Source organism: Natator depressus, chromosome 3, assembly GCF_965152275.1.
Source record: "Natator depressus isolate rNatDep1 chromosome 3, rNatDep2.hap1, whole genome shotgun sequence".
Lineage (NCBI taxonomy): Eukaryota > Metazoa > Chordata > Testudines > Cheloniidae > Natator > Natator depressus.
In genome coordinates, this window is record NC_134236.1 from 3,785,081 (window position 1) to 3,809,200 (window position 24,120).

General features: G+C 51.5%; 1 protein-coding gene across 8 annotated transcripts in view; it reads right to left on the reverse strand.

Moving 5' to 3' along the window:
- The window catches only part of OTOF (otoferlin), a 216,395-nt gene that overhangs the window by 89,677 nt on the left and 102,598 nt on the right, over window positions 1-24,120 (reverse strand). For 7 of the 8 annotated variants that reach the window (XM_074947330.1, XM_074947327.1, XM_074947329.1 and 4 more), the window contains exons 4-5: window positions 23,029-23,128; window positions 14,094-14,305 (exon numbers count right to left, since the gene is read on the reverse strand). In XM_074947330.1, coding sequence (XP_074803431.1) covers window positions 14,094-14,305; window positions 23,029-23,128 — 312 coding nt within the window. The remainder of the gene's footprint in view (window positions 1-14,093; window positions 14,306-23,028; window positions 23,129-24,120) is intronic. The other variant, XM_074947332.1, reaches the window with a different exon arrangement.

Genomic DNA, 24,120 nt, shown 5'->3' on the forward strand with positions numbered 1-24,120 from the left:
AAACAAACCACTTAATTTCTGCCGCAAGATCTGCTGATGGAGCTAGATATGGACCCTTAGCATAAGCCATTGTCCTGGGCTTCCTGTCTAAGGTGCTTATCACAGTACCTGAGCATCTCACAGTCTTTAATGTATTCAACCCCACAGCCCCCCGGTGACACAGGGCAGTGCTATGATCCCCATTGTACAGCTGGGAAACTGAGGCACAGAGCCTTACAAAGGGAGTCTGTGGCAGGACAGGGCCTTTAACCCCCGGGGCGTAAGCTGTAGGTTAGCACCCTAACTGCCGCCCATCCTCCCTCTCCCCAGAATCTGCGTCTCAGCTTGCCTTCTCGGCTGACATCCAGTTAACGGGCTGTCACCAAGCTTCATTGCTGGACCCGTCTATCTGGAATGTCCGACTGGGGCCAGGCCTCCCTGATGGTTCGCCCAGGGTGCAAACTGATCCCGACACATCCCCGAGTGAGCGGCAGAGCCCTGCCTATAAACGACTTGTCTTCCCCGACGGACGGCTTACTCTGGATGTTCCCATATGGGGCTGACTCCAGCCAATTGACAGCAGTGCGTGAGCCCAGACCACGCACGGAGCAGGCGCTAATCAGTTCTGACTTGATCCATGCAGCTAACAGGGTGGAACATGGACGCTGGGAAAGCCAGTGACCCTAGGAGGCAGGACGGCCCTTGACTGGACAAGAACTTGCGGGACACGCGGAGCGATTTATAAATTCTTTTCCTTTCGGGGTCTCTTTATTCCCCCCCCCATGGGACAGAAAAATCAGCTGATGAAATTCACATCTTCCCAGTGATCTGGGACAAGTGGTAAGTGGCTTTTGAATGATGTTTGCAGGCAAAACTAAAGGCCTGAGCCAAAGCCACAGAGTCAAGAGGGATTTTCCCCACTCACTTAGTGGGCTTTGGATCAGGTCCATGACTGGGAGCTGCAGCTAATAAACCTGCTAGGACATGGAAGGATCTGGAGAGATTGGAAACACGGGCAGAAAGTAACGAAATGGGATTCGAGCCAATGGCCTGGGGGAAGAACAAGCTGAGCCCCAGAGATCCCGTGGGGAGGGGGAAGCAGCAATGCTGAGCAAGAGAGGGGTGAACACAGCTGCTGTCTTCCTGCCTCTGCTGGACTCCCCCAGTGGGCTGCCTCTGTTTCCAGGTGAAGGTGGGTCTTTTCAGACACGTCTCCCAACCCTGGGTGCCCAGCCGGATGCCCGGGGGGCCTGATTTCCAGAGGCGCGGAGCTCCTGCAGCTCCCTCCAACAGAGCTCACTGTAAGTGCATCGCCTCTGGCCAGAATCACGAGCCACCTTTGAAAAGTTTGGCCTAAATGTTTCCCGCTGGCCTCGGAAGCTCTGCACAGCTGCCTGAGCCCAGCGTCCCTTCCTCTGCCACGTCACCCTCCGGCCCCACTGCTGATACCAGCGACTATAACCTGCTTAGCCGCCTTGCTCGTAACTTAGCCCGCGCCACTCCCTGTGCATGGAATAACCCGTCTGAGCTGGCGCCTCAGATCCCTCATTCCAGCCCTTCCTTAAGAGCCACTTCTCCCATCAGCCCCCATGAGAAGCAAGCTGACCTTCACTTGGGTCACTTCAAAGGAGACAGTCAGGACCAGGGCGGCCCTGGGCTGGGAAGGGAAGGATGGATTACAGGCTTCTTGGGTCCTTTTGTCTCATGGTTCAATTGCAACCGTAGCATTCATTAGGAAAAAGCTTTATGCCCAGGGCCCTGTGCATGTAATTTGCAAAGTAAATATCAGCTGACTCTGCACCAGGGCCCCCCAGAGATCACTGCCGGTTCAACAGGATACTGCTCTACACTGGAGAATTCAGTTATGGGACTGTAGATTGAATCACAGTAGAAGGGGCAAGAGAGCTTACTGGACAAAGGAACCAGGAAGATTTAGGTGATGGGAGAAAGACAATTAAGGCAGCGTACAGACTGGGAGCAGGGCCTGTCTATGACGGTATGTTTGCCGGGGGGAGGCCGATCCTGACTGAGGCAGCGTAGTGAAGTAGAGACTCACTGGTGCGGCGCCTCCTGCTGGTTGTCCTGGGAATTAGCTCAATTCCAGCCCAGAGCTCACCTGCCTCAGGCCCCATGTCCCTCCCAGACCCCGGTGCCCTTTACCTCAGGGTTCTGTCCCAGCAGTACCCCCACAGTCTGGGTCTCCCCTCCCAGGGGAACCCCCAACCCTCTAACCCCACCTTGCCTCAGTGGCTACTGCCAGTCATCCTCTAGCCCCCACCCACTGGGGCAGACTGCAGTCTGTCATGGCTACTCATCACTGGCAAGGGGTAGGACCTGCTGCCTTCGCCTATCCCCAAGCTGCCCCTCTGCAGCCCCAGTGCCTTTTGTAGGCCTTTACCAAGGCCTGCAGGTTTACCAGGCTGGAGCTCCCCAGCTCCCTTTGCCCTTCCCCAGCACTGCTCCAGTTTCAGGTACCTTGCTCCCAGGTAGCTAGCCCTTCCCACTCAAGAGCTAGGGTGAGATTCCTCTGCCTTCTGGCCCTGCAGATCTTTTATAGGGCCAGCTGGGCCCTAATTGAGCTGGCCACAGCTGTGGCTGCTTCCCCAATCAGCCTAGCTTGGCTGCTGTTAATCCCTGTTCTCCGGGAGTGGGGCAGCCGCCCCATTCCAGGCAGCCAATGTTACTAACAAATAACAATGACGACTCTGGAGAGCTGGTGGAGAATTTTTCGATACAATGATTTTTTTGGCGGGAAAATGTCGATTCATTGAACCTGAAAGTTTTTGCAGGACATTTCTCAGGTCCAGGAGGGAATTTCTGGACACACCCAGAGAAGGTGAGAGCGCTCCCAGAATAGCCATTGGCCGGTGGTTAGAGAGCGCTGCTTGATTCAGATCAAGGGCTTGAACCTGGGTTTCCCTCCTCCCACCTGAGTACTCTGACCTCTCGGCTATTAAGCACATAAGAACGGCCACACCAGCTCACACCAACGGTCCCTCTAGCCCAGTGTTCTGTCTTCCGACAGTGGCCAGTGCCAGGTGCTTTGGAAGGAATGAACAAAACAGGGGAATTTCAAGTGATCCCCCACCATCAACCAGTCCCAGCTTCTGGCAGTCAGAAGTTTAGAGACACCCAGAGCAGGGGGTTGTGTCCCTGACCATCTCTGGCTAATAGCCATTGATGGACCTATCCTCCATTAACTCACCTAGTTCTTTTTTGAGCCCCATTATACTTTTGGCCTTCAAAACATCCCCTGGCAAGGAGTTCCACAGGCTGACTGTGTGTTGTGTGAAGAAACACTTCCTTTTGTTTGTTTTAAATCTGCTGCCAATTAATTTCATTTGGTGACCCCTAGTCTTGGGTTATGAGAAGGAGTAAATAACATTTCCCTATTCACTTTCTCCACACCAGTCATGATTTTAAAGACCTCTATCATATCTCCCTTAGTCATCTCTTTTCCAAGCTGAAAAGCCCCAGCCTTATTAATCTCTTCTCATATGGAAGCTGCTCTACCCCCTCATCATTTTCATCCCCTTCTCTGCACCTTTCCCAATTCTAATATGGCTTTTTGGAGATGGGGTGACCAGAACTGCACTCAGTGTTCAAGGTGGGGGCGTACCATGGCTTTATATAGAGACACTGTGACACTTGCTGTTGGCTATCCTGGGGTGGGTTTTTCTTGCGTTATTTTCATGAAAAATTTCTCCTGGTTTCAGTTTCATCCTGATGCAGAATTGGGGGGGGGTGGGGAGGGATTTAAATCTCAAATGGGAAAACCATTTCCCAGCCACTCTGTAATCCTAGACTCTAGTGGCCATTTGCCCCTATAAGAAACTATCTGTTTGGAGAAAGGAACTGGACTGACTGCAAAGCCTCACGGTTGGAAAGAGGCGTCTTAGCAGAGCTACTAGGCAGTTAGTGGAATAGGGCGAGCTCACGTGCATTGGCAAGGCTCAGTATTATCGTCCCCATTAGATAGAGAGGGAAACTGAGGCACAGACAGGTGAAGGGACTTGCCCGAGGTCATAGGGTGAGGTTGTGGCAGAGCTAGGAACAAAACTCTGATCTCCCAACTCCCAGTCCACTGCACTAACCACAAGACCATCCTGTTAAGCAGTGGCTCCATACATTTGTCTGGTTTGCTCTTGATGATGTTTTGAGATTTAAGGGGCGGCAGAAGTGCTCACGCAGCTTCCCGCAGAAGAAGGGAAGAGAGACGACCTCAGGGAGAAGCCGTCGGAGCTGACCAGGGGACACAGGGTCACTAGCACCTCTGGGTGATTTCATGATGTACTGGAGATATCTGCATGATGATTTACAACAGGACACCTCTGGGAGATGCCTGAAGGGCCTTCTCCGATTGGCGTGACTATGCCAGGCTAAGATGCTTCTGCATGTACATTTCCAATGCATGAAGGAGAAGGATACTTACAGACTGGCTCTTGAAGCTTTGCTGAAGGCTTCACTGCCTATCATCCCTGGCTTCAGTTTCACTGATCACATGTTCTGTGCAGAGAACATCCAGCAGCCAAACTCCCTCGACTCTCCAGAACGACTGCGTTCCTTTGCCCGTTACAGAAACACATTTGGCTTATGTTTCTGACCTCTCTCCTTTGCCCTGGGCCCACCTTACTATACTGAGTCTCAGTACAATCAAATACTGGGTGTTTGTAGAGAGCATCAGTCATACAATTCAGCCAGCCACCTGCTCTGAACAGTGTGTCTCCAGTACTGACTTGCCCTGCATGACTGGTATTTGAGTGTTAGTCTGTAATGTGTTTATCCTCTGAGGGAGGACAGTGCTACTGTCCCCATTGTACAGACGGGGAACTAAGGGGCAGAGAATCTGGGGGTACGTCTGTGCTTGAAAGTTATTCTCGTATAAGGTAGGGTGTGGATTTAATGCAAAACAGCTATTCTGGACCAGCTCCCTGTGTGGACACTCCAGAACTAGAGGGTCTTTGCCCTGTTCAGTTTAATCCACTTTCAAAGCAGACTATGCTAATTTGGAGTAAGAGAGCATCTACATGGAGCTATGCCGGATTAACTCCATGTCTAGACAAGCCGCAAGTAATCTGTCCAACATCAGTGCCAGAGCATGGATTGAATCCTAGTACCCCACGTCCCATGCCAGCCCACTAACTGCCAGGGAGTCACCTCTCCTCTTGTGACCAAATGCTGTTAGGCGCCATTGTAACATCACTGCCTCCCACCACCAGCCGGGCTTGATCCTGGACCCTTCAGTACGACAGCCCAGCCCACTACCGCTTGAGTTACTGGACAAACTGCCGCAGCCCCGATATGTGTGCACAAGTACTAACGAGGTGTCCACGCTGAGGCGGGGGAGGCACTGGGTGCAAAGGGCTGCAGATTAGGGGCAACGGGGTGACACCGAGCAAAGGGAAACATAGGTTGAAAACTAGGAACTGCAAGAGACCCATCTGGTCGGGGCATCGACTCCCGAGCAATGTGGCAGGAGCAGCGACAATGGAGCTGCCGGTGCTCAGAACCTCAAAATCAGGGCCACCCAGACTCAAGATGGGCCTCTAAATGACCTGCCCGAGGTTATACGGTGAGTCAGTGGCGGAGCTGAGTACAGATCTCCCACGCTCTTTGCTCTAACCACTAAGATACAGCCCCAGGAGCCTGGCCCGAATGGAGTAAATCCCACCGCTCTTGCCACCGGCACTGAGCCCTGCTGTGTCCCCATCGCATACCCCCCCAGCCTGTATGGACCAAAGACAAGGAGGATGGAAGCCGAGTGTCTGTAAGGGACCCAGCAAGCCCTGCAAAGGAAAAGGAAAGGCTCCAAGGGGTTCAATTAAACACCCAGTACACAGCAGGGCAGTCCCTCCGCTGGCGTCTATCGGTATAGATTCACTGGAGTAGTTTCTGCCCTGCGGTGAATTTCACCCACCCAGAAAACCTGCTAATGCAGGGCAGAGTTAAAGGCAACACAGCTCTGCTTCTGACCAAGAGCACGGCGGAGGGGGAACGCAGTTGAACTAGAGAGCTCCCGGCCGGCCGGTTTGGCCAGAGCTATGAGCCCACCTGCCTGAGCTGATGCCACTTTAAACCACATTTGAGAGTCCAGAGAGGGGGGCATCAAAGCAAATATGCTCTGCTGAGCCCACCTGGGCAGAGGATGCTCTGATGGAAAGTACCAGCTAGCCTCAGAGAATCAGAAAGGCTCGGGGCATCCCCTGTGGGAGTCCGGCTTATCCCCCGGCCGACAGTCCCATCAAGGAAAACAGCAGCCCTACCGGGGCTGGAGTCCTTAGCACCACCTCTCTCTTTTGGTGCCTGCTCCAGGAAAAAAAGGGGTTAACAAGTAATAAAAAAGGGGCATTTCTTGAAAAAAAATAGTTAATTTTCTGTCCAAAAAAAGAAAAGTTTGGAGGGAAAATTTTGACCCACTCTGTATAATACATCAGGGGCCTGAGTCTGTTCTCATTTACACTGTGCTAAACCTGTTGTGACTTCAGTGAAGTGACTCCTGATTTACTCCAGTATAGATACGAAAATTAAATCTAGGACCATGAGCCACCCCTGAAGTGCAAGAAGGAATTAGGGCTCTCACCTTGTATTTGGGACACCAGGGTGCAAGCTTTTGCTTTTGCCAGTCACCCTAGGTGGCCTTGGGCAAGTCACTTAGCCTCTCTGTGCCTCATTTCCTCATCTGTAGCATGGGGATAACAGCGCTGCCCTGTCTCACAGGGCTGCTGTGAGGATACATACACTAAAGATTGTGAGGCATCCAGATATGAGGTTAATGGGGCCCAATAAGTACCTTAGATCAGTGGTTCTCAACCTGGTGTATGCAGAGGTCTTCCAAGGATACATCAGCTCATCGAGATATTTGCCTAGTGTTACACCACGCTACATAAAAAGCACTAGCAAAGTCAGTACAAACTAACATTTCATACAGACACTGACTTGTTTATACTGCTCTATATGCTATACACTGACATGTAAGTACAATATTTATATTCCAATCAATGTATTTTATAATTATATGGGGAAAATGAGAAAGTCAGCCATTTGTCAGTAGCAGTGGGCCGGGACACTTTTGTGTTTTTATGTCTGATTTTGTGAGCAAGTTGTTTTGAAGTGAGGTGAAACTTGGGGGTCCGCAAGACAAATCCGACTCCTGAAAGGGGCACAGTAGTTTGGAAAGGTTCCGAACCGCTGCCCTAGATAGACAGCAAATGCAGCTATGGTAGCACGGAGTAAATATGGAGCTTAAAACATGCTATGGATGGGAAAGAGGAGGCAATCCTGTGACAGATGGGTTCCTGTAGACGAACTGGATTGCACCTGGGAATGCTGCTAGAATCTGAACTATAGCACTGCAGGCCATAGGCACGACCAGGAAACCTCTCTCCTGTACGTCCCCCCGAGGGAATGTACCATGGAGAGTGCAGCCCTCTCCCCACAGGCCAGGTGCAGCGTGGGGGGCAGGCTTCCCCCATGCTGTCTTGCCACTGTGCTCCACCATTGAGCCAGCGGGACTGCCACGTCAGACGGGGAGTTCAGGCTCGCGACTCATTCAGCCCTGGGCCTCTTTGTTGAGGGCACTGATGGTGGTGACTGGAGAGTGGGCGTCCCTCTCAATAGCCGAGCTGAGCCCTCCAGCTCTTTCCCACAGGCCACCCCACAGCCATCAGCTGAGAAGAGCGTTTGGTCAGCCCTGGTCTGGTTGCACTGGGACCGGTGTTAGAAGGGTGGACGGATCTACAGCCCCGGAGACCCCCCCGCCCCGTGCTCTGAACTCCTGTTAGAATAGAGCGGCTCCATCAGGGCTGCGTCTGCAACTGGTGTTGGACGTGGGGAGCAGGCGAGCGGGGAAAGCCCCGGCCTTTGTGACAGGACACACCATGCACAGCACAGCACACTGCAACCTGACGGCCCAGGCCTGGCCTGGCCCGATACCTTGTGCTGAGGGAGCCCTGGCTCAGGGTGTCTGCCTCGCCCAGGAGTTCGTCCTCGCTGTGATAATACATGTCGTCCTCTTCAGACCTGGGAGCAGCAACGTGGCGCACGTCAGCCTGCTGCTTTCAATCCTCAGCTCCGCCAGTGAGCGCAGCAGGCCCACGGGGCGACGGGGACGGGGACATTGGTAATAACGCAGCCGCTGGGTTGCCGGGGTGCAGGTGGACCAGGACATGGCAGGGACAGCCTGCAAACCCTCAGCGTGGACGGCTGCTGGATATTGCTTGCTTGGGCGCGATTCCCAAATCTCATTACAATGCTCAGCCACGAGGGAGTGCGTTGGGTGAAACCCTGGCCCCACTGAAGTCAGTGGGAGTTTTGCTGCTGATTTCAACGGCGCTAGGATTTCACCCATTCACGCAGGCAGCTGCAGTGGCATCCTGTGACCCTCAAAGACTTTTCAGACTCTGTGTACAGGGACCAGCATTGAAATGCAGACACTTCTGGGGTGGCACGTGGCAGCTGGTTAGCAGTGAGCATGCAGCAATGCTGCAGAGCCAGAGCGATTTAAGGGAGACAGGATAGAATTACCCACATGCAATTTGCTCAGGACAGCAGGCCTAACACCTCCCGTCTTGGGGAAAGTGCCACAGGAACACCTTACAGTTGGTAGTTCGCTAACTTGCCATTATTGCTTCGCCCCTTAACAAAACCAGGGAAAGCCCAGCCCACCTCCTGCATTAGCTGTGATCATGAACAAACAGGAAGGTGCTAAAATACTCCTGTTTCATACACAGAGCAGGGGCCTGATCCTGAAGGGTCCCAGGCATCCGCCCCTCTGAGCATTAAGGCCCACAAAGCAGGTTGGTCACTGCAGGGCATTTTAGTGATCTCTGAATGGGGGTAACTGAAGAAAAACTTTATGGGGCCTTTGTACGAGATTTAGGAACTGTCCGAGCAGGGATTGACTCCCCCATCTGCTAGGGAGCATCATAGAATCATAGAATATCAGGGTTGGAAGGGATCTCAGGAGGTCATCTAGTCCAACCCCCTGCTCAAAGATGTTTTAGGGCAGACTGCATAGCAGTACACAGCTTCAGGTCAGCAGCCCTGCATCCTAATGGTGCTAACACTGGGTACCAGAGTGCAGTTTAGCCTCCGAGTCCCACAGCCACGACTCAGGCACTAGCTGGGCTGTTAACTTTGTGTCTGACTCCAATCAACTGCACACAGTGTCTGTCACCCTGAGCAAGTGCACTCAGTGCCCCCAAAATGCAGCCAGCTCTGGGGTGGAGCCAAATGTCACCCAGCAAAAATACACAACACTGAGGAAAGAAGGGAAATTTTGACCCTGGACATGGCTCCTTCTCTGGTATCTTCACAGTCCAGATGGAGCAAATCAGACACTGATTTAGAAGCTCTCCTCTGAACAGCCGATCTATTGTAAGCTACATGGCTCTGTGCATACCTATGCCAGAAGGATGGAAATGGGTGTTGATTGTTCCAGGATTTGAACCTGCTTTTGTAGAGATTATAAATCAAAAATCCAGGCTACTAAACCCCCAGCTACTGTTACACTTGACAAACAGCGGTGCTAGCTCTCTTTGAAATCCGTTAGCATCTTCCCTGTACAAAAAATGTACTGTGTATTGAGCTGGGAAACTGATCTATGGTTTCAATTAGGCTGGAAATCCACAGGACACAGCCCAATTCACCGAGTAAATTAGCTGCTTGCCAGAGCATTTCGGAGCCTCTGGGAGCAATCTCCCGCAGCATTCTGCTAGGAGGAAAGGACAATTTCCTCCTTAAGTGGTCACGTAGGAGACAAATCTCGAGAGAAAAACCAGGCAGCCTAAGTACAGAGAGTGTGGGTGGGTCTGTGAGCTACGTGGCAGACGCCCGACTGGCCCTTTGCGGCAAAAAAGATTTTCAAATGCCTGTGCAAAAAAGAACACGGCTCTAAATCCTACAAACCGGATCTATTTCTAAGGCACGTGATTGGCCACTGCAAAGCTAGCCTATCGTCTGTCGCGCCTGGGACGGGTACTGTGTCGCTCTGGCTATACCCTGCACGGTGCCACATTCAGTGAGGGCCCTTAGGAACCATTATATGATAGAGCAGGGAATAGGCCCCCTCCTGCCCTCATGGGAGGAGAGGCGAGACAGCAGATCCTAGCTTGGATGTCTGAGAGCTGTTTCCCTCCAGTCCTGAACAGGGCTGGGTCCACACTGGGTGACCCCATTTTTTGACAGTTTCCCTGGAGCTGCCACGGGGTGAGGTAGGAGTACCGCAGTGGTGACCGAAGCCCCCATCCTCCAAGCTATTTTCAATCTATTCAGGTCCGGTCAGCTCTCCGGTCCACCTTAACATGGGAGTCACTGATCAGCACCTCCCTAAATAGACAGCTCAGACAAACGCCCTGGGCCAGCTCCTGCTCTGATGCGCCAGCGTAAACCTGAAGGCCGAGGCGTTCACCCAGCCCCACTGGGATCAGAATCAGGCCCTAGCCCCTCTGGCTGCGAAGAGCCCTCTGGCTGAGCATAACTTGCCTTCGGCTGGTGTGTGACATGGGTGCAATCAGCGCCCAGGCGTTATTCCAGAGAGGCTGGACCCGGCGCTTGGCTGCATCTGGCTCCAGCTGGGGACTGGGACTTTGGGGTCTTTTCCTCCCTGGCTGGATGGAGCAGATCCTGGTCTCAGCCACGCTGCTGGACATTCAGCATGACTCAGTGGAAGTCGGTGGAGCCGCTCCAGGTTTCTGGTGGTGTGAATGAGAACAGGAGCCCTCCTTGTACATGGATGCAGCATCAGCTTCCTCTGCCTTGAGAATTCACTCTCCATGGCCCATTCGGCCCCAGCCTCTGCTGAGACTGACAGCCTGAGGGTTCCCTTTAGTGCCCGTTGTGTGCGGGTGGGTTCAGGTCATGAGAATGAGGAGCTCTGTGTTCTCTTTTATCCCCAAAAAGTGGCGGTAAAGGGCGCAGGCCCCTAGTTTCTCTTTCTAGCTCGCCTTGCATTTTTATTCTCCATCAGCGATTTCCACAGCTGGTTTCCAAAGCCAGGCAGGCCGTTTCTCTCTCCATATCAGCCTTGCTCACTCCGCTAAGTCACTGGGAAATCAGCTCCCATCCTTCCTGCTTCTGGCATCACCGCCAGCCCAGCTGGGTTCATTGCCAAGAGCTGGGCATGGTTCTGCAGGGCTCCCTTTGGGGATGGCTTGGCTCCGCCCCCTCCCCCCCTCCCCCCCCGAGCCAGGTGAAACGTTTGGATCAAAACTCGGGGACCTTGAGACATTTTGTCAATTTGTGTTTATGTCGCTGAGCTGTTTCAGCTGGAAAAACCCTAAAAAAGTCCCAAAAAACCCAGAAACTTGTCAATTTTTCCATTCAAAATGACTTTTGGCTTTGGCATTTTTCATTTTAAAAAAATGGCAGATGTGAAGAAATGCTCCTAGTCCCAATGCAGCCTTTCATTCAACCCAAAGTGATTTTTTTTTTTTTTACTTTTCACTTTGTTGAAAATTTCGAAACATTTCCCTTTCTGTTCCACCTGAAACAATTCTCCCTCCACCACTCCATTGTTCGGAAATGCCAACAAACTGAAAAATCTGTTATTCACCCAGCACTAGGTCTTGCTGCCAGCTTCCAACGCAGGGTTACCTAGCTGGGATTATTTCTGTCTCTTCTCTTTAACCTTCCCTTGTGAGCACCCCCTACCTATTCATGCATGCGTGAACCCAGGCAGTGCTCCCCACCTCCCGTCCCCCCGCACACATGCAAACTTGGGTGTCCATGCCTGTGCCCCACCACGAGCCCCACATTCGACTGTCATTTCATCTTCACGCCCATGTGCATAGGCCTGGCTCCTATCCAAAGTGGCTGGGACATCTAGTCACTGGGGTGAACAGTGCGGAGTGCTTTGTAATGGTCTGTATGAGCCGCTGTCCCAGGGGTGTGGAGTCAGCAGGAGTCAAATTAGAGCAAAACAAAACAGCAAACGAACTCTTCATGGGGATTTGATTGGGTACAGAGCAAAATCCGTTCCAAAGCAGACTGCACTTCTGCCTACGCATCTCCTCCTTCCTGGCTGGCCAGCTAAGCGATAAGCTGTTCTGAGCACAGGCCATGCATCAGGAGGAAGAACTTCTGACACTGATGCAGAATGGTTCAGGGAGACTAAGGAGCAAGAAGTAAATCCACGGCTCTATAAGCGTAACATGCTCATAAAGCGTGTTGGGTCCCTCGCTGGTGATACGGCCTCGGAGCGGATAGCGGCTGACTGCTGATGTGCATTAGAGGAGTTACTCCTTTAGCTCTGTGGTAGAGGCCCGTGCTGTAGTATAGCAGGTTCTGAGTTCAAATCCTGTTGAGGATCCATGAGAGGGGACAGGCCAGGAAAACTGCATGGTTACCACTATGTCACATACAACCGCTACTTGGAACATCACAGTATCTACCAGGGATAGAACTTGGATCCTTCTGTTCCAAAAGCCCAGGTCATCGGGGGGAGGGGTTACGATCTCATCAGAAAACCAAGGCTCCATCTGCTCAGGGTGCACGATAAAAGTTCAAAGGTGCAAGAGCTTGCCCTACACCCTGGACCAAAATATCCCAATTTGATCTGTCTAGCTAGGTGCTTACACCATGTCCATCAGCTCACTGTGATAGATGAGCATCTGTTTTGCTGTGCACTTGTCAGCTGAGCTGCCGCTCCCAACCCAGACACAGCTGCATGTCAGTGGTGCTGTAACCCAGCTGCCAGATCCCACCCAGAGGTAGCTGCACATCCACAGCACTGTAACCCAGCTTGCACTCCAGAGGTGGCTGCATGTCAGTGGCACTGTAACCCAGCTGCCAGATCCCACCCCACAGGTGGTTGCATGTCAGTGATGCTGTAACCCAGCTGCCAGATCCCACCCCAGAGGTGGCTGCATATCAGTGGTGCCGTACTCTGTGAAATGCTGTGGGATCCTTTGGGATTCAAGGCGCTATAAAAATGCCAAGTATTACAATCCCATCCAATATGAAGAGGCCTAACCAACAGCCAGCCACCTAATCCTCCCCACATCTGTATTTAATTATATTTGCATTTCCCACTCCTCCCGGGCACATTACAAACCTCAGTAACTGGTTTGCTTTAACACTCAGCTCCACCCCAGGGCCCAGGAACTGGGCTGACTGGTCTCTAGGAAATCACCAGCTACTTGGGCCCAGCAATGACCGACATTTCCAATTCATGCCTAACCAATTCTCAGTGAACGGTCGGAGCTGCTCTCCTAATGGCCACTGAACTCCTCCTGTGCGCATGTGTCTGCACGGGACAGCCCTCACCCCCCGTGACATTTACACCAGCGCTGCGGTCCTCACCTGGAAACCCAGAGAGCAGGCAGTGTAAACATCACACCCTCGAGCAAGCTGCTGATCGCTGCTTCTGCTCCCGGCCTGAAACCGCACCCAGCCCCGGGGTTATATCCCTGGGTTGCCGTAACACCTCTGCATTTGTCAACAGTTACCACCTGGTGGCAGCTAATATCACCACAAGTTTCCCTTCTACTTAGCCCTGCGGTTACGGTGTGTTAGAAGTGCAGTATCTGTTGACAAATGTTGCGTTCCCCCCCGCGCCCCCCGGAATTAGCCTGTAACCCATGTCTCTTGCAGGAGCCATCTCTCAATGGGCAAAATCTAGCACTGAAGCAGACTGGACAATGTGTCTTATTCCAAGGGGCGGGGCCTTAGTCTCAGGGGCGGTGCTTGGCTTCCGAAAGCGCGGCACGGCCACCAGGGAGGCAGAGTGAGTCTGTCCGGCTAATTTTCTCCTGTGTTTTACAGCCTTTTTTTTTTTTTGGCCTGAGTTTCGAGGCAGAGGAGAAGCAGCCGCAGCCGTGTCCCGCCCCACGCCCACCTGCGCATCGACCTGTTTAAAATGAACAGGGTGGAGACGCAGCTGGAAATGCAAATCCAGCAACAATGGGGAGGTGAGACGCATCTGCGCTAGCTCGTACACCTATCTCCCTTCGCTGCAGCGTGACGTGAAGACGGTGGCGCTATGAACAAGGACAAACAGGGCCGCCCTCCATAGCCATATTGAGGAGGGCTCATTGCCACTGCACGCTCATGCCAAGAATTCTGCCCGCACCAGGCAGTGCCTGGGAATCGAGTTGGTGCCACGGGTGGAATGTTACCTCCTGAAGTTCCTCTCTGCCGGTTTCAGGCTGGGGTTGGATTTGCCAGGAGACACGGCCGAGCCCTGCCGGTGCCCGGGGAGCAGGCTTTCTGTCTCCAACGGGCCTTCGCCCTCCGACCGGTAGTTAGGACTCTCCAGAAATTCCCCGTCATTCCAGGCGCCCACGGTGCCATCCATGGCCTGGTACCTGATCTCTATGGAGATGCTGGTCTGGAACACAAACCAAACACACACTCAGCGAGTGAGGCCAGCGTGCAGGGAAGATTTATTCCTAAATACTGAGGCCAGAAGAGACCATTAGATCATCTCACTTGACCTCCCGTGTAACGTGACGCCTGCCTTGAGCCCTCCACAGGGCATTTGGCTAAATCAGTGATACGCAGACCAAGGCGTGCTAGCCGCAAGTGGCTCTTTTAATGTGTCTCCGGCAGCTCTTTGCAGCACAAGATATTAAAACACGGTGTGATTGAATTATTAAGCGATCTAAGCTATTAACCAATCAGGATGCTTTCATTAGGTTATTAACTAATTAAGTTAACTTGCACTAGGTTATTAATATATGGACGGTGGGTGAACCCCACCTTTGGGGAGGCTAGCCCCCGGCCCCGCCCCTTCTGTCCGAGGCCGTGCCCCCCACCTGCCAGCGCCCCATACCTGCCCCACAGCTGCCCAAACCACTCCAGCTGCCCAGCTGGCCTGACCCCCGAGCTGCCTGACCCCCGGGCCAGCTCAAGCTGCCCCAGGCCACCGGCTGGCCTGCACACCAACCCGAGCTGTCGCGCGCTGCCCCAGCCCCGAGATTCAGACTGCTGGCTGGAGCTGAGCCCCTGCTAGCTTCAGGGGAGAGGGGGAGTGAGGGCGGGGCCTCGGGGTGGAGCGTGGGGGGGACCACAGCCTGGGTTAGGGGAGGCTTAGCCTCCCTTGGCCTTGGATACCTGCCGCTCATGTTATAAATTAAATATCTCCCCGGTCATACTATTTAAATATGACGATGTGGTACTGTGCTATAGTAAATGAAGCCATGAATTCACACACCGGGGGCTCATTTGGGTAACACTGATCTCTAATTTGGCTCCTGAAATACGGAGGGATAAAGCTTCTTCCAGACTGGCAGCCAGTCTGGATTCAAAAAATTGGAGAATCCACCATTTCCCTTGGCCATTTGCTCTGATGGTTAATCACCCACACTGGTAAAAATTGGTGCCTTATTTTTCATTTGAATTTGCTTGGCTTCAGCATCCAGCCATTGGTTCTTGTTCTGCCTCACTCTGCTAGATTAAAGAGTCCTTTAGTACCTGGTATTTCTCCCCTCGAAGATGCATTTACACTGTAATCAAGTCACCTTTCAATCTTATTTGGAAAAGCTGAACAGATTGAGCTCCTTAAGTCTCTCACCGTAAGTCATTTTCTCCAGCCATTCAGTTATTTCTGTGGCTCTTTTCTGTACCCTTTCCAGTTTTTCAATGGCCAGTTTAAAATGTGGACATCAAAACGTGATGTGTTATTCCAGTAGTGGTCTCACCAATGCCGTAGACAGAGGTCAAAATCACCTCCCTGAGTACTCCCAGGTTTAGAATCAGAGAATCAGAGAATCTCAGGGTTGGAAGGGACCTCAGGAGGTCATCTAGGCCCACCCCCTGCTCAAAGCAGGACCAAAAGTAACGTGAAGGAGGATGTGCCTTTTGAAGTTCTTGGAGGATGCCATGGGGGAGAGGCTCCCTGTCACAGGGGGAGAGGCTCGAAGGATCACATTGGCCTTTCTTTGTCACTGCATTTTTGTCATTTTGTCACACTTCGTCACTGCAAGTGTGCCCTTGTTGCCAAGAAGGCTAACAGCATTTTGGGCTGTATAACTAGGGGCATTGCTGGCAGATCGCGGGAGGTGATCATTCCCTTCTATTCGGCATTGGTGAGGCCTCATCTGGAGTATTGTGTCCAGTTTTGGGCCCCACACGACAAGAAGGATGTGGAAAAATTGGAAAACATCCAGCAGTGGGCAACAAAAATGATTGGGGGCTGGAACACATGATTTATGAGGAGAGGCTGAGGGAACTGGGACTGTTTAGTCTGCAGAAGAGAAAAATGAGGGGGGATTTGATAGCTGCTTTCAACTACCTGAAACGGGGTTCCAAAGAGGATGGATCTAGACTGTTCTCAGTGGTAGCTGATGACAGAACAAGGAGTAATGGTCTCAAGTTGCAGTGGGGGAGGTTTAGGTTGGATATTAGGAAAAACATTTTCACTAGGAGGGTTGAGAAGCACTGGAATGGGTTCCCTAGGGAGGGGGTGGAATCGCCTTCCTTAGAGATTTTTAAGGCCCGGTTTGACAAAGCCCTGGCTGGGATGATTTAATTGGGGATTGGTCCTGCTTTGAGCAGGGGGTTGGACTAGATGACCTCCTGGGGTCCCTTCCAACCCTGATCTTCTATGCTTCTATGCATCACACCCCTGATTTCTGTTTGAGCTGCAGCATAGTCAGTCATGATTTAGAGACTGCAAGTGATCAAGTGATGCAGAAGTCACCAGGATGCAAAGATGAGGACTTTGCTTCTCACCAACAGACCTCAGAGCATTTCACAAACACTCACTTAATTCCCATTGCTACGGTGAAAAGATTTTGGACAAAAATGATAGTTTTGTAGGAAAACAGATTTTGTTATCTAAATGGAACTTTCTGTGGGAAATACCCATTTATGATCAGACCGTAGGGGTTTTGTCATAAAAACGAAAACTTGAAAAATGTAGCCAAAAAGCCGAAAGAAATGTTTTGTCTATATTTTTCAGGGATCTACTCACAGCTCCTCAGGGAGACGGCTGAGTGTCATTATTAGAGCTAGTCCAAAACCGCTAATTATGTTCTGAAGGAAATTTAGAAAATTTTCCAGTTAAAGAAAATCCCTGCCCCTTTTTTTGGTTTGTTTTTCTATGAAAAAAATTTGAACTAAAGCCTGGGAACAAATTAGTTTTCCAAAAATGCTTTCAGATAAAATCATAAAAATTGGTTCTAGTAAAACGTTCCCGTTTTTGTACCCCCCCCCCCAAAAGAACCCTCACAATTTTTTACTGATTTGTTTTCTCAGTGAAGAGCTGGAAAAATTTGACCACCATGAACAGTTCATGTTGCTCGAAAAGCCATTTAAAAAAAATCATTCAGCACTGATCACTATCCCATTTTATAGATGGGGAAAGTGAGGCACAAAGATGGGACGTGACTTGCCCAAGGTCACCCAGAGAGTCAGTGGCAGAGAACAGGTCTCCTGGCTCCCAGCCCGCTGCTCTGACTATGCTACTGTAACAGCTCTGCATCCGATTCCCTCTGGTCCCCATATGGGAACGGTCTAAAATTGCAGGTGACACATTTCTATGACTGACGAAGGAAATAGCATCTTTCAAAGCCTGGAGAAAGCCTCTTTCTAGCTCTGGTGATTACGTGGTCAGGTCTGAGAGGAGCTACTCAGTCTGGAGTTGTTCACAGGGCTTGCATCCTTGCTGCCTTATCCCTTGCAGAGCGCCATGGGATGTGTGCTTAGAGCAGCAGCTCTCAATCAGGGGCATGTGCAGCTTGGTGCTATGCAGAGGTCTTCCAGGGGGTACTTCAACTCATCTAGATCAGTGTTTCTCACCCCAGGGGGGTCATGGGATGGGTTTAGGGAGGTCGCAAGTGCAGGGCTGGTATTAGTGGGTAGCAAGCAGGACAGTTGCCTGCGGCCCCACGCAGGGCCGGCTCCAGGCACCAGCGAAGGAAGCAGGTGCCTGGGGTGGCCAATAGAAAGGGGTGGCACTCCGTCCGTCACCGGGGCGGCACGTCTGGGTCTTCAGCGGCAATTCGGCAGCGGGCCCTGCAGTCCCTCTCTTCCTCTTCAGCGGCACTTCGGCGGCAGCTCAACCAGGCTTGGTTTTTTGGTTTTTTTTCCTTCACCGCTTGGGGCAGCCAAAAAGCTGGAGCTGGCCCTGGCCCCACGCCACAGGGAATCCTGCAATGCTAAGTTACATGCTTCAGCCCGAGGCACCAGGACTCGGGCTTCACACGTCTGAAAGGGGCATAGTAGTCTGGAAAGGTTGAGAACCACTGGTTTAGAGAACCCACCCTCTCCCCCTATTTAACACAGTCACTGGAGCTGCAGCAGAGGGGGGTTAGAAGGAATTTACATGGCTAAATTGTCCTTTCTGTCCTAAGAAGTTGCCATGGATACTGCATGGGAAAAGGCAAGTCTAAAATTCTGCTTAGATCATATACCCCCCCCAACGCAACCACTCCTGCGCAGCCCAGATTAACAGGACCGTCGGAGGGCGTCAGCAATTAAGGGACAATATATTCCAGGGATGTTACAGTGTCCCAAAGCAAGCGGTCTGAACCCAGGAATATGAACATCAGATATATATCAAATGTGTTTCTCTCCCTCACACGCGAACACACAGGATGCGACTCCAAGGACTTACTGAGGGACCCACGGGGGATCTAGATGCTTTTCACTCTATCATTCTGTCTGCCAAACATTTGTGCCAAATTCCCAGGAAAAGATAGTTTGGTATGGGCAATGGGGCTTTATATGTTTTTCTAAGAACGGCACAAATGCTGGCTCATTAATCCCCACAACGTCCCTGGGAGGCAGGGAAGTATTATTTTGCAGATGGGGAAACTGAGGCCTAGAGACCAGATGTGACTTGCCCTGGTCAAACAGTCAGTCTGTAGCGAAGCCAGAGTTAGGTCACTTCTCCTCTTGGTCTCCAGTCCTGCACTGAGTCCTCTAGTTACAGATTCATAGAGTTTACAGCCAGAAGGGACCAGCAGGTCCTCACAAGTCACAGAGTTTCACCCAGGTACCCTGTCCTGAGCCCAATGACTTGTGTGTGGCTAACACTTCTTCCATAGAGGCCTCCAATCTGGATCTGAAGACATCCCCCACTTCCCTTGGTAGTTTGTTCCAATAGCTAATAACCCTCCCCATTGAAAATGTGTGGAATTTCTCTGGCTTTAGCTTCCAGCCGTTGGTTTTTTGTTCGTCTTTCTGCACCAGACTGAAGCATCCTTTAGTACCTAGTATTTCTTCTCCAGAAAGCTCCTTATATACAGGCTTGGCAGAATTCAATTTTTTTTTAACAATTTCCACGGATAGTATAGATGTTTATTTTTAAGCATTAAAATAGTTTTTAGTGATTTAAATTTTCACAGCTGTGCAGAATCGTGGGTTTTAAAGCATTTTTTCTCTATTTTTATCAATTTAGGTTTTCACAGTTGCAGGAAATTGGGGGCAGGGGCAGGTGATGTGGGAGATCAGACAAGAATCACTTAATGACATGAGATACTGCGATTCAAAAAGTGAAAACTTTACAACCTTTAAAACATAAACGGGTAAACATCACAGGTCAAAACATACGAAGTAAATATCCTCAGATCAAACTAAGAAGTCCTCAAGCAGCATTTTCTTACGTTGCCTACCTGTCAATGTCAAGTATCCTGGGTGGAAGTCTTTTCCCCTGGGTGGGTGCGGGTACGGTGAAAGTGACGTTTATCGACATTTACTAATAAAAATCGAATGCTTCCCAATCTATTTACACCCCATGCTCAAGTCACCTCTCCATCTCCTTTTTGGTAAATTAAACAGATTGAGTTCTTTAAGTCTCTCACTGCAAGGTGTCTTCTCCAGCCCTCGACTCATTCCTTTGGCTCCTTCCTGTCCCCTCTCCCATTTTTCAACCGCCAGTTTAAGGACTGGACACCCGAGTGGGATGCAGGATTCCAGCATCACTCTCAACCTTGCCGCACACAGAGGTGAAATCAGCTTCCTAGTCTTCTAGTCCTCACGTTTGCGAGCAGCTGGCACACCGGAAGCACTTTCCCCCTATGGTTTTTAAATTTCTCAGGAAATTATGGACCCCTGTTTTTCAAAATGCCAGCCTTTTTGCATAGAAATAATTCAGAAGATGATGGGCGGTGTGTATAAGAGGCCTGGGGAGGCTAAGCCTCCCCCCAAAAGGCTGGCCATGCAGGAGGGCAAATGCCGTGGATGTAGCATGGGTCACCTCCCTTTGGAGGCGCGTCGGCCTGCCGCCTTTGGAGCGCCGGAAGCGAAGCTCCCTAGAAGTGGGGGGCCTCTGGTGCCCAGACCATGACCCTGTCCACACTCTGGCCTGAGGCCCTGCCCCCTCTCTGCCTTCTCCCCCAAGGCCCCGCCCTTGCCCCACCTCTTCCCCCTAAGCCCCCCTCCCATGACACAGGGGAGTGGGCGGGCGGCCAGGCCTTGGGGGAAGAGGCGGAGAGGAGCGAGTGGCAGAGGGGTGAGGTGGGCCTCAGAGGAAAAGGTGGAGAGGAGTGGGAGGAGTCTAGGGGGGAAGAGGCAGAGTCGGGGCGGGGCCATAGTCCAGGCACTAGTGGCCCCCCCACTTCTAGGGAGCTGTATGTAAGCCTCCCCAAATGGAAGACTCACTTGCCACCTATGCAGAAGCCGCTTAACTTCAAAGCGTCTCATGCAGCCCAGCAGGGAACAGCTGTTGGTTGATTCAGTTTGACAAATATATTTTAATAATGCCAGGTTAAAAACACAAGGGCTGACCCGAAGGCAGTCGGAGTTTCCCCCACTGACTTCAGTGGGCTTTGGATCAGGCCCTAAGTCATTAAAACATAGTTTTCATACCTACATGGCATGGAACAGTGGGAAATTTCATCATTGCCAAGGGCACACAGTCGACTGTAGAGCTGGGACGGAGTAGGGTCTCCAAGTCCTTGTTCCTAGGCTTCTAGTCTGCCAGCAATGGTGCGCTCTGCTCTGCTCTGCTCGTTTCTGGGGAGCATGATGTGCCAATGTGCATTTGACAGGCCACGTTAGCTCCCTGCAGACCTATTCTGCCATTCCCTGGAGCAGCGTAGAGCTCAGGGCTCTGATAAAGCCATGGGACCAGGTTTTATGCATCATCTGAAAGTACCCCAGAAATGGGGTATGTCTGCACTTCGAGCTGGGGTGTAATTCCACTCAGTTTTCAGCTTGCTAGCATGATCAGCACTAGCACAGGTAAAATGAAAAGGAGGACTTGTGGCACCTTAGAGACGAACAAATTTATCTGAGCATAAGCTTTCATGGGCTACAGCCCACTTCATCGGATGCATTCAGTGGAAAATACAGCGGGGAGATTTATATACACAGAGAACATGAAACAATGGGTGTTACCATACACACTGGAACAAGAGTGATCACTTAAGGTGAGCTATTACCAGCAGGAGAGCGGGGGGGGACAGGGGCGGAAACCTTTTGTAGTGATAATCAAGATGGGCCATTTCCAGCAGTTGACAAGAACGTCTGAGGAACAGTAGGGGGTGGGGGGGGGGAAATAAACATGGGGAAATAGTTTTACTTTGTGTAATGAGTCACTGAGCCACTCCCAGTCTTTATTCAAGCCTAAGTTAATTGTATCCAGTTTGCAAATTAATTCCAATTCAGCAGTCTCTCTTTGGAGTCTGTTTTTGAAGTTTTTTTGTTGAATTGCCACTTTTAGGTCTGTAATCGAGTGACCAAAGAGATTGAAGTGTTCTCCAACTGGTTTCTGAATGTTATGATTCCTGATGTCAGATTTGTGTCCATTTATTCTTTTACGTAGAGACTGTCTGGTTTGGCCAATGTACATGGCAGAGGGGCATTGCTGGCACATGATGGCATATATCACACTGGTAGATGCGCAGGTGAACGAGCCTCTGATAGTGTGGCTGATGTGATTAGGCCCTGTGATGGTGTCCCCTGAATAGATATGTGGACACAGTTGGCAATGGGCTTTGTTGCAAGGATAGGTTCCTGGGTTAGTGGTTCTGTGGTGTGGTGTGTGGTTGCTGGTGAGTATTTGCTTCAGGTTGGGGGGCTGTCTGTAAGCGAGCACTGGCCTGTCTGCCAAGATCTGTGAGAGTGATGGGTCGTCCTTCAGGATAGGTTGTAGATCCTTGATGATGCGTCGGAGAGGTTTTAGTTGGGGGCTGAAGGTGACGGCTAGTGGCGTTCTGTTATTTTCTTTGTTGGGCCAGTCCTGTAGTAGGTGACTTCTGGGAACTCTTCTGGCTCTATCAATCTGTTTCTTCACTTCAGCAGGTGGATATTGTAGTTGTAAGAATGCTTGATAGAGATCTTGTAGGTGTTTGTCTCTGTCTGAGCGGTTGGAGCAAATTCGGCTGTATCGTAGAGCTTGGCTGTAGACGATGGATCGTGTGGTGTGGTCAGGGTGAAAGCTGGAGGCATGTAGGTAGGAATAGTGGTCAGTAGGTTTTCGGTATAGGGTGGTGTTTATGTGACCATCGCTGTCTGGTCACCTTACTGAGCCAGCACTGCAGAATTAGTGTCCAGCGTAGTGTCCAGGAAGTGGATCTCTTGTGTGGACTGGTCCAGGCTGAGATTGATGGTGGGATGGAAATTGTTGAAGTCATGGTGGAATTCCTCCAGGGCTTCTTTTCCATGGGTCCAGATGATGAAGATGTCATCAATGTAGAGCAAGTAGAGTAGGGGCATTAGGGGATGAGAGCTGTATTTTCCACTGAATGCATCCGATGAAGTGAGCTGTAGCTCACGAAAGCTTATGCTCAAATAAATTGGTTAGTCTCTAAGGTGCCACAAGTCCTCCTTTTCTTTTTGCAAATACAGACTAACATGGCTGCTACTCTGAAACTAGCACAGGTGTGTCTCCTCAAGCTGGGAATTCCACTGCCAGCTCAAAGTGTAGACACACATCCATAGTTTCATACCTCTTGACCCTGGATGAGCCTTCATGAGAAATCAGTAAAATCTGACGGGGAAAGGCTGCCAAGATTTGGAGATTCCGGTGCATAGGTGGACACTAGAGGGCGACAGTCTCATGTGCACTCATGCAGCTCTGTCATTCCCCCCAGCAGGGGGCAGCGGTGCCACACGCGCACGTTGCAGGAGGACAGAAAGCGGCCACTGTTGTGTGTCACCTACCCGAATGGCGGAATTATTGTCGTCTATTAAAGTATCCATCACCTCCAGCTGGCCTTCCTCCACCACCTTCTGCAGGACCATCCGGAACGTGCCGATGAGTCTAGGAAACAAACGGGAGAGGGGGTGAGGAGCCGCAGGCTGGGAGAATTCCTGGGCCCTAGAGAGAGGCGGTGAATCCCCGCCAGCCCAACGCGGCCATCGAAGGGAAGGGAACTCCCCTGCCCAGCTGCCGTTGGAGCTGGGGGAGGGCGTCTTTATAATCAGAGGCTTCATTTCCATTGCCACCTTGGTATATATTTGCCTAGCTCTGGGGGAGACTTTCAAAAGGTGCAGGATCCATGGAGAGTCCAGGATGCTCCCTGCAGCAGGTGCTGTCCCCAGCCTGGTGCCCATGGCTGGGACACCCCATTACAGACACAAGCAGAAGGCACAGGGTGCTGGAAACCTCCCTGAAATTACCCAGGAGGGCAGGAGCTTGGAGGCAGAACATACAAACTGGCTAGCACAGGGTCCAATGACTTAGGGAACTGCCAGGAACAATCAGCCCTGGATTGGTCACCGGGGCTGGGGAGGGGTGGGACCAGGTGGGGCCGTTTTCCATCTCTAATTCCTATAGGCCCGTAGGAAACGTACTGGCGTGGCGTATCTGAGCGCCATCTAGTGGCTGAGCTCACAGAACAGCTCCGACTCCTGCTAGCGAAGGGAGCTCAAGCCGTAGCGGAGGCCTGAGGACCACAGCTCTCAGCCCAGCTCCCAGGTGCATCATCTCGCTCATCCTTTCCTCCGCGGTTGGCAGCACAGGGGGTCGCTGCAGTGTGTGGACGGGCTTGTACAGTCAACTTGCCCCTGGAGTCAGTGGCCGTGGTGCCTGAGCCATAGGGTGACCAGATATCCCAATTTTATAGAGACAGTCCCGATTTTGGGTGCTTTTTCTTATATAAGCTCCTATTACCCCCCGCCCCCCATCCCCGCCCCAATTTTTCACACTTGCTGTCTGGTCACCCTACTGACCAGCACTGCAGAATTACACCCCGGCGGCCAGATGCTGTGGCAAACTGGCCCCTCATCCTCCAGCGAGGCCCCTCGGCTCTG